General features: G+C 50.9%; 1 protein-coding gene and 1 long non-coding RNA gene across 4 annotated transcripts; both read right to left on the reverse strand.

The window, feature by feature from the left end:
• Positions 1–4,937: 4,937 nt before the first annotated feature.
• On the reverse strand, positions 4,938–14,055 carry TYSND1 (trypsin domain containing 1). 3 transcript variants are annotated; one of them, XM_009214767.4, is made up of 4 exons: positions 11,443–14,054; positions 9,865–9,995; positions 8,698–8,794; positions 4,938–5,867 (listed from the first exon to the last, which is right to left on the reverse strand). In XM_009214767.4, the coding sequence occupies exons 1-4, from the start codon at positions 12,606–12,608 to the stop codon at positions 5,837–5,839; spliced, it is 1,425 nt and encodes a 474-aa protein (XP_009213031.3). In that variant the 5' UTR covers positions 12,609–14,054; the 3' UTR covers positions 4,938–5,836. The 3 variants fall into 3 exon arrangements, with proteins under 3 accessions (XP_009213031.3, XP_003903880.3, XP_009213030.3); XM_003903831.5 differs by having other exon boundaries at positions 8,698–8,883; positions 11,443–14,049; XM_009214766.4 differs by lacking the exon at positions 8,698–8,794 and having other exon boundaries at positions 11,443–14,055.
• LOC116269446 lies at positions 7,236–8,691 on the reverse strand. Its single transcript, XR_004176968.1, has 2 exons — positions 8,393–8,691; positions 7,236–7,449 (listed from the first exon to the last, which is right to left on the reverse strand). It is a non-coding gene; the product is annotated as an uncharacterized LOC116269446 (long non-coding RNA).
• Positions 14,056–14,811: the final 756 nt, after the last annotated feature.

A 14,811-nucleotide genomic window follows, 5' to 3' on the forward strand; every position in this document is an offset into this window, starting at 1 on the left:
AAAAAGAAAAAAAGTTGTGGAAAAGTCTTGATGAAATCATTTTTATAAAGTGTTTTAGCATGGTGCCTGGCACACAGTAGCAATGAATACACAGCAGCCATTTATTATAGATATTTTATATTGCAGATTAGTTTGCCCAAGGCAACCAGAATGATTTCTGATGAAAAATCCTACTCATTGTCTTAGAAAAACAATAAGCTCATATTTACTGATCACGAACTAAGTGCTTTGAATGCCTCCTCAAGTTTTTGTTTTTTGTTTTTTGTTTTTCCACAAAGGTCCTGCAAGGTAAGTTTTATTAATCTCCATTTTGCAGATAAGGAAATTTAGGCTCCCATAGGCTAAAAAATTTAGACAAGGTCCCTCAGCTAGTAAAGCAAGGGGGTGGGCCTACAATGGAGGTCTGAACTATGACCCTTTTTTCTGGGGTGGGGAGAAGAATCTGGTTCTGTCACTCAGGCTGGAGTGCAGTAGCATGCTCTTGGCTCACTATAGCCTCCATCTTCCAGGCTCAAGCGATTCTCATGCCTCAGCCTCCCAAGCAGCTGGAATTACAGGCACCTGCCACCACGCCCGGCTATAGTAGAAATGGGGTTTCACCATGTTGGCCAGGCTGGTCTCAAACTCCTGGCCTTAAGTGATCTGCCCGCCTCAGCCTCCCAAAGTGCTGGGATTACAGGTGTGAGCCACTGTGCCCAGCCTGAACCATGATCTTAAAGCCAGGAAACCCCTCAGCGGGCATCATCCCTAAGGAGCCAGAGGGCACTGCTCAGGCAAAGCAGAATCTCAGTTGTGGGGAATTTACTGGGCATGTACCCAGTAACATGTGACACAGAGAGGTGAACAGAGAGGCTACAGCCTGCCCAGTGCAGGGAATCAGCCCTGAGGCTTGGGAAGGTCATGGAAGGCTTTGTGTAGAAGCTAGGCGTGCAAGGATAAAGGGAATGCCAGCTGGCAGGATGCAAGGAAAGAACTCCAGAAAGAGCAGGACAAAGATAAAGCTGGAAGGAAGGAGAGAGAGGTGTTAGGTGGCCCACCACTGGGCTCAGGCATGTCAGGGCTGGTGTGGCCCATCTCTAAGGACCTGTCCCAAACCATGAAAATCTTTTTTTCCTTAAGACCTGCTACAAAGCAACAAACCATGAAAACCAAGGAATTTTTCTGATGATCACTCAATACTTTCTTGGCAACCAGAAGATACCTCCATCCAGGAGAGAGGACTTGGTCTCATGCAACCCCTCCAGGCAGCTCACTGCACACCACTCCTCTGGTCCCACCCAGCAGTGCCCATAGCTTTGGAACTGAAAATCAGGGCTCGCTGCCTAAAAAAGGGCTTTTGTCTCTGAATTTCCAAGTGCCAGAGGTAGCAGGAAAGTGTGGTGGTTAGGATGCTGAAAAAGTGACAAGTTCATTCCACGGAACTTTGATGGTTAGTGGGGACAGCAGGCAGATTGTCTAACATGACAGAATCTAAGAGGAGGAAGAGTTGCTGGCTGACTGCTGTAATGAACTCAGCCAGGCCTGAGGGCACTTCCTTACAGACAACAGGTGGCTTTTCTGCTGGCTCCCAGGGCTGGAGGAGCTCCAAGGTACTGGGTTACCTCAGGACCCCAGAGAAACAGAGGCAGTGTGCCCACTTGAAGAACAGGCAATCTTAGATCTGAAGAGCCAGGTAAATGTTCTCCTTTTCCATACGTAGTTCCAGCTAAATTTGTAAGCTTCAAAGAAGAGAGGAATATCCTCATTTCTTCTCTCCCCCAACACATGGTTTGGTATGGTGCTCCCAGCTAGGGAGAGGCTATATTAGTGAAGGCAAGTTCTGCTGCTATGACCAATAGACTTCAAATGTAATGGCTCAAATACAACAGAAGTGCATTTCTTGCGAGGGCATCAGTTCCAGGCCAGTGGACTGGTTAATGAGGCCGTCTCCCTCCCCATAGGCATCCAGGGACCAGACTAACAGGACGTGGCAAGTGAGTGCCACTCATGGTCCCAAATTAGATCTTTGTTTTCCTTTTAGAGAGACAGGGTCTCCCTCTGTCACCCAGGCTGGAGTGCAGTGGCATGATCATAGCTCACTGCAGCCTCGAACTCCCATACTCAAGCCATCCTCCTACAGCCTCGAACTCCCATGCTCAAGCCATCCTCCTGCCCCAGCCTCCCAAGTAGCAGGGACCACAGGTGTGCACCACCATACCTGGCTAATTTTTTTTTTTTTTTTTTTTTTTAAGAAACAGGGTCTCACTATGCTGCCTAGGCTGGTCTCAAACTCCTGGGTTCAAGCATCCCAAAGTGCTGGGATTACATACGTTGAGACACAGCACCTGGTCTCAAATTAGGGAGCTCGTCAGTTCTACCTCCTGTGTTGTCACTTGACCTCACCACACCCACCAGTCCTGCCTCAGCTGTCTTCTCTCTCCAAGCCATTGTAACTGGTCTCTGGGCCTGTCTTGCACTTTTCCAATTTTCTCTCCACAAGGAAGCTGTGCCACACTTCCTTGTCCCAGCTCCTGCCGCTCTCAGCCTGGAACACTGTTTCCAGTCCACTTGGTAAACTCTGAACTCTCTTTTCATGAGTTGAGTTTCATGAACTGAGTTTCAACGTTTCATGAGTTAAGTTTCATGAACTGAGTTTCAACTTTTCATGAGTTGAGTTTCTGAACTGAGTTTCAGTTCAGAAACTGAATCACCTTGATGAAGCCTTACCTGACCCACCCCTTCTGGGTCCCCAGACATATTCTTCCCTGGACAGAGCTTCCCTGCTTATTGCACTAATGGGCTGACATATCAGTCTCCCCAAGTAGCCTGTGGGTGCCTTGATACCTGTATTAGTCCATTTTCACGCTGCTGATAAAGACATACCTGAGACTGAGATGAAAAAGTGATTTAATAGACTCACAGTTCCACATGGCTAGGGAGGCCTCCCAATCATGGCGGAAGGTGAGGAGGAGCAAGTCACATCTTACATGGCTGGCAGCAAGCAAAGAGAGCGAGGGCTTGTGCAGGGAAAATCCCGCTTTTAAAACCATCAGATCTGTGAGACTTATTCACGGTCACAAGAACAGCACAGGAAAGACCTAGCCCCACGATTCAATTACCTCCCACCAGGATCCTCCCATGACATGTGAGAATTGTGTGAGTTACAATTCAAGATAAGATTTGGGTGGGGACACACCCAAACAATATCAGTACCCACATGTGTGAGAATAAACACCCCCCCCAACCCCTCACAGCAAAGTCAGCCCTCAGACCTAGGACTCTGCTACCATTAACTTACTGTAGAACTTCTCTTAAACTAGCCATGACCTCTGGACCCATTCCTAATCTATAAAGGGAAGAACAACCATCCCAGGAGTGTTCTGTGATTGCCCCATGTTTTAGGAAAAACTCTTCTCAAATCGTGTTTTCCCTCTACTCTCATGCCATCACAATCATCAACACAGAAGACTTCAGTGACCAAATGTGTATGGCGTTTCCCCACAAACAAGCAGTGAACATCAGCTGGGTGTCCTCTAATTCAGTTCCAACACTATCTACCCAGAGACATTGTCAGACCCCACAGGCTAAGGGTTTAGTCTCCAAGACCGCCCCCCTCAACCACACCAGGCACAAGTCTAGGCCTCCAGAACTTCTGACCAACTGGCTTCAAGTTGAGGTTCCCACAACCTCCTCTTTGGATTCAATTAATTTGCTAGAGTGGATCACAGAACTTAGAGACACACACTTACTTATGTTTACCGGTTTATTATAAAGGATATCGCAAAGGATACAGATGAAGAGATGCACATAGGGCAAGGAATGAGGGAAGGGGAAGGGGTGCGGAGCTTCCATGCCCTCCGTGGGCACACCACACTCCAGGAAGCGCCAGGTGTTCAGCTATCCGGAAGCTCTCTGAACCCTGTCCTCTCGGGTTTTTATGGAAGCTTCATGACATCAGCATTCCTTCCCCCAGGATCGAGACTCTCTCATGGGAAGGTCTTTAGGACCCACCATCAAAAAAGTGGGCGAACATTAGTGAAAAGATACCCAGAGGTCAGAGGCCTGCCCCCAGAGCCCTAACATACCCAATATTCCAACAAAGACTGGAACAAGGACTATGGGAGTCACGAGTCAGGAATGCTGGATGAAAACCAATATACATCATAACACCACACCCAGCATTGACACTCAGCACACAGGTGTTAGAAACAAATGACTCCTAGGCACTCTTCCTGCGTGGCCTCTGCCCACAGCCGCCCCTCACAGGGCTTTCAGCCTGCCAGTGGAGATCACTCGAGGGCCCACACATGAAGGGCCCTGTGCACATGACACAGTCCTGACTCACAGAGTTCGCCTCAGCTCCTGGGGGTTGCCCTGACCTCATTAACCCTTGAACTCCCCAACTGCCACCCACCCTACGCATTTTTTAAGCACCTGCTGCCAGGTCAAGACCACCGCCTTCCAGGACCTGCAAGCCCCACCCAGCTCTGACTGGCACATGACCAGCTATGAGGGCCAGTCTGGCAGAACAGTATCCCGTGAGCTCAAATCCTGCTGAGAAAACAGCACAGAAAGGGTGTATTTCTGGGCTGGGCACAGTGGCTCACACCTGTAAGCCCAGCACTTGGGGAAGCTGAGGCAGGAGGATTGCTTGAAACCAGAAGGCTGAAACCAGTGTGAGCAACAAAGCAATACCCCATTTCTACAAAAATAAAAAAATTAGCCAGACGTGGTGGTACATGACTGTAGTCCCAGCTATTCAGAAGGCTGAGGCAGGAGGTCTCCTGGAGCCCAGGAGTTTGAGACTGCAGTGAGCTATGACTGCAACACTGCACTCCAGCCTGGGAGACAGCAAGACTACAGCTCTAAAAAAAAAAAAGAAAGGGTGTGTTTCTTTGCCTGGTACTTGCCTATTCCCAATTGAACTCCTGGAAAAAAGAAATAATTTGATATATAAATAGAGGTTTTTCAATAGATCATGTTTATTCCCAAGCCCCAACCAGATATGTTCCACTTCTCAAGGTCCCTGAGACCCAGGCTGTGGGCTGGAAAATGAAGGCACAGTGTCAGAGTGCCCCTGTTGGCATATGAAGACCCAGGAGTACTGACCTTCAGGGATCTGCCTGCACTGCCCACGGGCCTGGCACAACAGGAGGCACTCCTGTTTCTGTCCCTTCTGTCTCTGTTCTTGAGAGCAAGGTTTCTGCTAAGATATGCTAAGGAATCAGAGTCCTCTGTCAGCCCTGACCTGACTGACAGGCAGACAGGAGCCAAGGCCCCAGTGAAGCTCCAGGACGACGGTGGCCCTCAGGGGAACAGACGCAAAACCAGGCACAGGCCTGCCTTCCAGCTGGCATCTACCTGTCAGGCCCAGAACCTCTGTGCAGTTGAAGTGGGCTCCCCAGAAGGAAAAACAATACAGCTGAGTCTAGTGCTAGGGGACAGAGAACTGGGGTTTCAAGAAAGCACCCCAAAACGGGCTCTTCCCATGGGGCTGAAGATAAGTTGGCCCCAGAGCCCAAAGCCCAGACTGCAGGCAGTGGGTGACGATGAGAAGCAGCCCAGGCCCCTTCAGGAGCTGGGCCCTGAATCCTGAGGCCACCATCACCTCAACGTCACTTCCTACAGCAGAAAAAGGTCACTTTTCTTTCCAGAGGAGGTAACACAGCCTCAGAGCTTGCTCCGCGGGGCCTCTGCCAGGGGCCGCTGCAGCCGCCACACCACCCGGACCGGCTCAGCAGCGCGGTCCAGCTCCCGGAGGCCACCCAGGTCTTGGGTCTGGCTGTACTGCTGCAGGGCCGGCTGGAGCACCGTGATGGGAATGCTGAAGTTCAGGTGGGGATAGGTGGCCCCCGTGTTATTGTCCCGGGTGTTGCTGGTGATTATGCCTGTTGAGGAGTCAGAGAGCAAAAGGGGATGTGAGCCAGGAGGCAGAAAGGCTGGAGAAGGGAGGAGGACCATCTCCACCCTGGAGCCCCCAGGGCCGGGTAGGACTGGAAACCACCCCCCATGGTGACAGATGCTGAGCTTCTAGACATGAATACCTGCTGCCCACACCCGTTCCTGGCTTTACGTTCTCCTTCACACTCTCAATATCTAACACACTAGATAGTTCACTTATTTCACTTATCTTTCTCTCCACCTAGTGTCAGCTCCATGAGGGCAGGACTTTGATGTTTTGTTCATGCAGTCTCCCCAGTACCTGGAACAGTGCCTTATGCCAAGTGGGCTCTCAACAAAGGCTTGTTGGATGGATGGATGGATGGATGGATGAATGGATGAATGAATGAATGAATGAATGAATGAATGAGACCCACAGACATGTTTTGTTTGGCCTGTTCGGTGCATGGATGTGTGTATAGTTTTTTAAAGATAATTTCAGACATAAAGAAGCTTTGCCTAAATACTGCAGAATTCTATATACCCTTTGACCAGCTTATGTTCAGATCTAATGTCACCAAAAAATATTTACCAAAACCAAAACATATACCTTGGTACAATCCTGTTATTAAGTGAACTATAGAACTCATTGGCATGAGTTGCACTAGTTTTTCCACTAATGTCCTTTTTCAGTTCCAGCATCCAATCTAGGACTCCATATTGCTTTTAGTTGTCACATCTCCCAAATCTTTTCCAATCTGGGTCAGTTCCTCAGTCTTTCCTTATCTTTCATGGCCTTGACATTTTTAAGAGTGCAGGTTATTTTATTTATTCACAGGTTTTTTTGTTCTTGTTTTTGTTGTTTTAGAGGCAAGGTCTCACTCCGTCGCCCATGCTAGAGTGCAGTGGTGAGATTATAGCTCACTGCAACCTTGACCTCCTGGGCTCAAGTGATCCTCCCGCCTCAGCCTCCCTAAAATATTTTGTAGAGATGGGGCCTCACTGTGGTTGTCCAGCTTGGTCTCAAACTCCCAGACTCAAGCAATCCTCCCGCCCTGGCCTCCAAAAGTGCTAGAATTACAAGTGCAAGTCACCATACCTGGCTTTTTTTTCTTTTTAAATAAACATACAATTTATTTTTTTGAGATGGGGTCTCGCTCTGTCACACAGGCTAGAGTGAAATGGTGACCATAGTTCACTGCAGCCTTGAACTCCTGGGCTCAAGTGATCTTCCCACTTCAGACTCCTGCATAGCCAGGACTATAGGCACATACCACCATCTCTGGCTCAGGTCAGTGATTTTAGAGAATGACCCTCAGTTGAGGTCTACCTAATGTTTTCTCATGACTACTGGATTGGTGCAAAAGTGAACGTAGTTTTTGTCATTACTTTTGTTTTGCCATTACTTTTAATCGTTTAAGGGTACACATTGTTGGGAAGAATACCATAAAGCCATGTGTCCTTCTCAGTGTCTCAGCTGTCTGATGTCTGTATGGAGTACTTGTGATGTTCACCTTGATCACTTGGCTGAGGTGGTATCTGCCAGGCCTCTCCATGGTAGACTTAGTATTTTCCTTTCTTTTGTTTTAACTAAAAAAAATTGTTTTTAATAAAAAGAGGCAGGGCCTCACTATGTTGCCCAGGCTGGTCTCGAACTCCCACTTCAAGTGATCCTCTTGCATCAGCCTACAGAAGTGTTGGGATTACTGGCAAGAGCTACCACACCCGGCCTAGACTTACGGCTCTAATATTTTATTTTACTTACGGATCTAATATTTCCTCTTTGTAAGTACTACATATTTAGAGGAAATTTATACTAAAGCTATGCAAATAACAATTTTACTCATATACTAGGGTGGAACAGATAAGTAAACATATTGTAGACAGCAGGAGCAAGGTTTTTCACTACAGGAGAAAGAATAAACAAACAAGGAGAGTTAGACTGGACTGGAGTTGGAGGTTTCTAGATGAACTCATGTCGTTTTCTTTTTTCTTTTGGATAGCTAAACAGACTGTTTTTCAAAAACCTGAATGTTACCAAACTTTAAAAATTGATCGAACCGGGCGCGGTGGCTCAAGCCTGTAATCCCAGCACTTTGGGAGGCCGAGACGGGCGGATCACGAGGTCAGGAGATGGAGACCAGCCTGGCTAACGTGGTGAAACCCAAAAAACTAGCCGGGCGAGGTGGCCGGCACCTGTAGTCCCAGCTACTCGGGAGGCTGAGGCAGGAGAATGGCATAAACCCGGGACGCGGAGCTTGCAGTGAGCTGAGATCCAGCCACCGCACTCCAGCCTGGGCGACAGAGCGAGACTCTATCTCAAAAAAAAAAAAAAAAAAAAAATTGATCGATGTAACGGCCACACGTATTTTTTTTAAAAAGCTTTGCATGTCTTGTGAAAATATTAGAATACCAGCCAACGTTAGGCCCATCCTCCTTCACGGCCACAGTCAGCTGTGGCTGAGTCGAGTGTGCTTCAGTTTAGACCCCTCCCCTCCTCTCCCTGTTGTCTTCTCTCATTCATTTGCTTTACCTTTCCAGCCTCTGTTGGCTTTTGAGTCTGTGATGCTTTGACTAATCCAACTCCTGAATTTCGCAGATCAAACCAGATTAGATTAGTGGCAGAGAAGGGACCAGGGCCCAGATCTGTTTCCTCCCAGCTCAGCATCCCTCCCTCTCCACCATCAGGAGAAGAGCCTGCAAACCTTGGCTAGCTCACTCATAATGCCCACCATTTTCCCAGAGAGAGGGTGCATTGGGGCTGGCTACAAGCACTCATGGGGTGGGACTGAGGTTCTAGCAAGAGGAAGGGCAGGAGGGGGACAAAGAGCTGGTTACCAAGGAGGTTTCCTGAGTGGTTGGAGAAGAGGGGTCCCCCACTGGAGCCGCTGTGCACAGCACATGTGGTCTGCAGCATCACGGGCATGCCATCCACCTGCACCACAGCCGAAAGGATGCCTGAGGTCACCGAGGGCCCACAAGCCTGGCCAAAGACGCCAAAGCCCACCACACTCACAGCCTCGCCTGCCAGGAAGGGAAGGAGGGTGAAGCTGGGGACACCTGTGTTACAGCAGGACTCACACTCCCTAACCCCCATCCCTACCCTCTCCAAACGCCCCAAACCTCTCCAGCCTTCAAGTTTCTGCTCAGATACTCCTGTCTCCAGAGAGCCTTCCCCAGGTCCCCTGGCTGGAAGAGGCTGGGAACCCCATTGAGCTCCTAGCACTGTATCTGCATGACCACTTCTGAGCAACAGGCTGTTCCCCAGTCCTCGTTCCCTGGACAGGCAGGGCAGTGACTTTTAGGAGTTCCTAACACCTAGCTACACGCTGAATAAATGTTTATAGAATTCACATCCATCTCCTCCTGGGACTCCTAAGAAGTCTCTTGGTGAAAAGAAAAGGTGACGATGGCTATAAGGCAGCTATGACCTTCCTTTTCCAAGTGCAAGGCATGGAAATAGTGCTTTACAGGCAACATCACACCCAGCCCTCACAACACCCAGAAGTAGGATACATTAGCCCCATTCCAAAGACGTGGAAAATGAGGCAGAGGAGAGTTAACAAGCCTGTCCAAGGACATGGGACTAGTAAGTGGCAGAGGAAAGATGCTCATCCGGAGCCCCTGCACCCTTCATCACCATATCACTGCCTCCATGGAGTGCGACATCGGTACTTATGTGGCAGCATCACAAAGCCTTTTACCCAAATCATGCCCCTGGAGCCTTGAAAGTGCCACGTGCCTCTCTGACCAGCCTGAAGTAACTGTTAAGGAACCCCAAAGCCCCGCATCCTCACACTACACTGCTGCAGGCACTCGGGGAAAGGGCGTGTTTTATCCTTCACAGGGTATTCCACATTCCCTACCAGCATAAGAAGGGAGGCCTCCAAGGACCTTGACCAATGCCACCCTGACTTCATGAGAATGCCCAACACTGATTCTCTTTCCTGAGGCCCACCCTAGCCCAGAGGGGCCCTCCTTCAGGCTGCACCCTTGGTCCTTTACCTTCGTGGAAGTGCTCAGCGGGCACAGGGATGGGGACATCATCCAGGTCCTCCTCCAGGCTCACCACTGCTATGTCATAGGGACATGACTCCTCAGTGGCAAATACCACACGGCCCCAGATGGCCACACTCCTAGGAGCAAGCGAAACAAACAACAGGCTAGCTTTCTAACTCCTCAGTTCTTGGGAGAAATCAAGGAGCTGAGAGTGACGGTAAAAGTCATGGACTTGGCGTCAGAAGATCTGGGTATCAGCCCTGAAATCGATCAGCCAGGCAACTCTGGGCAAGTCATGTAACCATTCTGTGGTATCTCCAAAGGTGGTTGACAACCTGTGCTACTTCTATAAAGTTTCCTGTACCTGAATAATCAACACTGACACTTAGTGAGTATTGTGGGCCAGGTTTGGTGTTAATGCTTTGTGGACATCATTTAGTCCTCACGACCCTATAAACTAGGCACCGGCATTATCTCCATTTTAGGTGGTATAACAGAGGCCCAGAGACCCTCAGTAACAGTCCCAACACCAAACAGAAAGTGGGAGGAGCCAAGGCAAACACAACACTTTCCTTCACTGCCTCGTTGATACCCCCAACAATCCCATCAGTTGGTGGGGCAGATAAGACATGGTTTTACTCCTCTGGGTCCCTATTTACACTACGTGGAAGGCTCCATTCCATGACATTTTGCATTAACTCCCAGGGAGGCAGCTTAGATAAATTAAGTGACTTGCCTAGGATCAGACAGGGGTGTCCTACTACACACTCTGTAGGGGTAGCTTCCAACAGACCTAGCAGTCTCCTTAAGAGCAAGGGGCATGTGGGGGGAGTGGGAGGAATCTGGTAGGTTCCCATACACCATAGGGAAACCTTCATCATCAGTCTTCCCAATAAAGTCATGGCTGTCCAATAAGCCACCAGTGGGGACACCTGTGGCAAAACTGGGCTGTGTTACCCACACCTGGCTAAGCTTGGGGACTCAGGAAAGAGATTTGGAAAAGCCTGGGCTACAAGGCTGGGTTGAACCACGTACAGCTGCCTGGGCCATCCCCCTACATTCTGATTAGGTAGAAACCCACGTTGTCATTTTCATTCAGAAGGGAAGCTCTGGCTAAGCTCTAAAAGATGGCTAAACTTAATAAACCCATCTCATTACCCCAGAAGGGCACCATCCTGGGCCTCTGGGACCTTATCAGTTTCAGAGGAGAAGCAGCAGAGTTAGGGAATATCTGTTCAAAGGGCCAGAGAACAGTGGGGTATGGTGTGCAGGGTTTTCAGACAGCGAAGCTGCCCAGAAGAAACTCAGACTTTGAGGGGAGCTCAAAGATGCCCAGTTCCGGATTCAGGGTGTCCCACAGTACCCAAATCCAGAGCTGCTTGGAGCTTGACACCTTGCTCCTGATTCTCCCCGCGGGGGTTCTGGGTATAAAGGATGAGGGGAGGGTTTCAGGTCTCTACCCACTACACCCCCAAAGCATCCGCATGACACAAGAAAAGCCTGCACAATACTCAAGAGTATTAGGCCTGGACCCAGACCTGAGACCTGGAAAGGGATGGAGTGGGGTCAGCCCTGTGGGCTTACTTGGGGGTGGTGGAGCGCACCAGGACCCTGGCTGCTTCCCGAGGGGACACGTGCCGGCAGGTCACTACAAGGCGGGGTGCCACAGCCACTCCGGAGCCCCATACGGTGCCGCACTCCACCAACACGGCCGCGGCTGCCCACAGGGGCCCGGAGTCTCGGAGGGGCAGACCCCACGGGACGCCCACCTCTGGCGGCAGGAGATCGGCCAGGGCAGCGGCGCTGGGGCGCAGGCGGCAGAGCGCGTCGCGGGCGGCGCGGAAAAGTGGGGCGGCGGCGCAGAGCAGCGTGAAGCCCACCCATTCGCCGGCCTTCCAGCAGAGCGGCGCCGCCACCAGCGCCACCAGCGCCCCCGCGGGCCGCGCGGTGAACACGCCGCCGCCCTCGGTGCCAGGCAGGCAGCGTGCGTCGGTAAGCAGCAGCGGGCCGGCCACGTTGCTGAGCACCCCGCAGCTCAGCGTGTTGAGAAAGATGTCAGGGCAGAAGGCGCCGAAAGGGGAGCCGCAGACCAGCAATGGCGCGCCCTTGGGCACGGCCCCGAGAGGCGACACGGTCACGGCCGGCCCGCGCTCCTCCTCCACCTCCTCCTGGCCTAGCCGCACGCCCAGTAGCGCGAACCAGCCCAGCGCTCTCAGTTGATCCGCCTCCTCCTCCTCCGACACTTCGTCATCCGGCGCCGCGCTCGAGAAACGCCACTGTTCCGCCGCCTCGTCTCCGAAGAGGCGCGCGAAGTGGGCCCAGAAGGCCGGGCAGCTCAGCAGCAACAGCAGCTCTGCGGGAAGCCGGGGCTGCAGAGGACGCCCGCGGGACGGAGCAGGTGGGCCGGGCTCGAGGCCCGCGCACTGGGGCGTGCACAGCACTGGGCGGCCCCGCTCCGCGCCGCCCCCGGGACCCGCGGCCGTTGGGGCCCACTGCACGTGCAGGCGCAGGTCGTCGCTGCAACTGTCGCCAGGCAGGAAGGCGGCGCCGGCCGCCGTCAGGACTTCGCTGCCAGCTCGCAGGAAGGGGACGAAGATGCCCCCGTGGCAAAGCACCAGGCCCGGGCTACGGCTCAGGATTACCCCGCTGCAGCTCCATGGGCCCGCCTCGGGCCGTCCGGCCCGGGAGGCGCTCACCACGCAGCCCGCCTGCTCGGCCGCCCTCATGGCAGACCCCCACTGCCTTCCCATGGCCTGTAGGCCCGACACTCGGGGGCTTCTCCGAGAAACCGCAAGCAAGCAAGCGAGCGACAACCCCTACCCGGTCCGGCTGAGCCGGCCTAGCGCCACCCACACCTGGAAGCGAGAGGCGCAAGCTCTCACTCAGGTCTTCCTCATCGAGCCCGATTGGCTAAGCCCCAACTGACCCGACCCGATTGGCTGGGCTTGTCCCGAGCTCTGATTGGCTGCCTATTCTGATTCTCCTTTCCCCGCCCTCGTTGGTTTGTCCAACCTGTGGGACAGAGCCTCTGCCCCATTACCCCGGATGAGCCCCGGGGAGAGTAAGAGGCGTGCGGCGTCATAGGGAATCCGAGGAGAGGAGGGTGGGTTCCTTCAAGTCTAGTCGCTTGTTTGCTGGACTGTGGAAAAGGGAATAGAAATGAGCGCTGACGTGGCTAGATTTGCCCAGGCCGTGACAGTACCTGTTAGCATCTGCCCAGGTCTAGGCGACCTTCGGCCTCTGACCCCTGGGATAATATGGATCAAGGAAATCCTTGGCCAATTCAATATTTTGAAAATTTAAAAGTAAACCCTATAGCAATCCACTAGGGGGCATGGAACTCTCAAGATTACTCCTAGGATTTTTTTTTGCTGCCAAAGCCCCAACACAAATCTCCGAGAAACTGAATTTGCTGTAAATTAAATTGCCCTTTAAATCGACTATGATGAACAGTAGCTGAAATCAAAAATTTTAATCATACAGCCCTATATTTTGCAGTGTGCACATTTCACATAACATAACCACCGGCCAGGATTTATCTAGGCCAGGGTCCAAATACTTTCTGTAGAAGGCCAGAATGGAAACAGTTCCAGTTTGGGGGACCATACAATCTGTCTCAAATAGTCAGTTCTGCAGCTGTTGCATACAAAAGCTAAAGGAATGGCGGTGGCTGTGTCCCAATAAAAAGTTACAGACGTTGAAATGTGAATTTCATATAATTTTTTTGTGTCCAAAAATAGCATTCTTTAAATATTTTTTCCAACCATTTAAATGTGTAAAAACCTTTCTTAGCTCACAGGCCATACAAACACAGGCAGCAGGCCCGAATTGACCCACAAGGGATAGTTTACCATCTCTAGTGTACGCTAACATAAAACTTCTCTACTTTTCCAAAGAAGTACCCTTTAGGTCAGAGGAGGATGAAGGAATATGTCAAGGGTTGGGAGCTTCATGATACCCTCAATCAGTCACCACAAGCTAGACAGTTTACAAAGGTCTGCTTTATCATTGAATTGATAAAATACACATTAATTTTTATTAAGGTTACTATACTATACTACCAGCATTTGTGAAAAAATATTCAATTGCTAATTTAAATTCTCTAACCTTTCTGCCTGAATTCTTTTTTTGTTTTTGTTTTTGTTTTTTGAGATGGAGTCTCACTCTGTCGCCCAGGCTGGAATGCAGTGGTATGATCTCGGCTCACTGCAACCTCTGCATCCTGGTCAAGCGATTCTCCTGCCTCGGCCTCCCGAGTAGCTGGGACTACAGGCGCACGCCACCATGCCCGGCTAATTTTTTGTATTTTCAGTAGAGATGAGGTCTCACCATGCTGGCCAGGCTGGTCTCGAACTCCTGACCTCGTGATCCTTCCGCCTCGGCCTCCCAAAGTGCTGGGATTACAGGCGTGAGCCACCACACCCGGCCTCTGCCTGAATTCTTTAAATAAAGTTAACACTGTTTGGTATAACACCAGCACAACACAGGATGATGCTCCCAGTACTCCCAGTAACACAAACCTGCTAGAGAAAGGAAAACGATTATCTATGATAGTATGAGGCAGGACTAAAATGAGGCCGTCTTGCCATAGCAGGCATTCTATGACACAGAAGGTGGCTTGATCAGAGCAAAATTTATCCCAACTTCCTAGCAATTAAAAGAGTTTTTCTCTTGGTGGAGCACAGGGGCTCACACTTGGAATCCCAGCACATTGGGAGGTTAAGGCAGGAGAATTTCCTGAGCCCAGGAGTTTGAGACCAGCCTGGACAACATGGTGAGACCTTAACTCTACAAAAATTTTAAAAATTAGCCAAGCACAGTGGTGCACCCCTGTGGTCCCAAGCTACTTGGGAGGCTGAGATGGGAGGATCACTTGAGCCCAGGAGGTCGAGGCTGCAGTGACCTATGTTCATACTAATCCACTCCAGCCTGGGTGACAGAGCGAGACCAACT

Source organism: Papio anubis, chromosome 11 (genome assembly GCF_008728515.1).
Source record: "Papio anubis isolate 15944 chromosome 11, Panubis1.0, whole genome shotgun sequence".
In the NCBI taxonomy this organism is placed as follows: domain Eukaryota; kingdom Metazoa; phylum Chordata; class Mammalia; order Primates; family Cercopithecidae; genus Papio; species Papio anubis.

Bases quoted from the DNA above. Each gene is read 5' to 3' on its own strand.
- TYSND1 (XM_003903831.5), bottom strand. From the start codon at position 12,608: ATGGGAAGGCAGTGGGGGTCTGCCATGAGGGCGGCCGAGCAGGCGGGC. The intron at 9,996-11,442 runs GTAAGCCCACAG...GCTTGCTCCTAG, and splicing joins GTGCGCTCCACCACCCCCAA to GAGTGTGGCCATCTGGGGCC. The intron at 8,884-9,864 runs GTAAAGGACCAA...CCTTCCTGGCAG, and splicing joins CGCTGAGCACTTCCACGAAG to GCGAGGCTGTGAGTGTGGTG.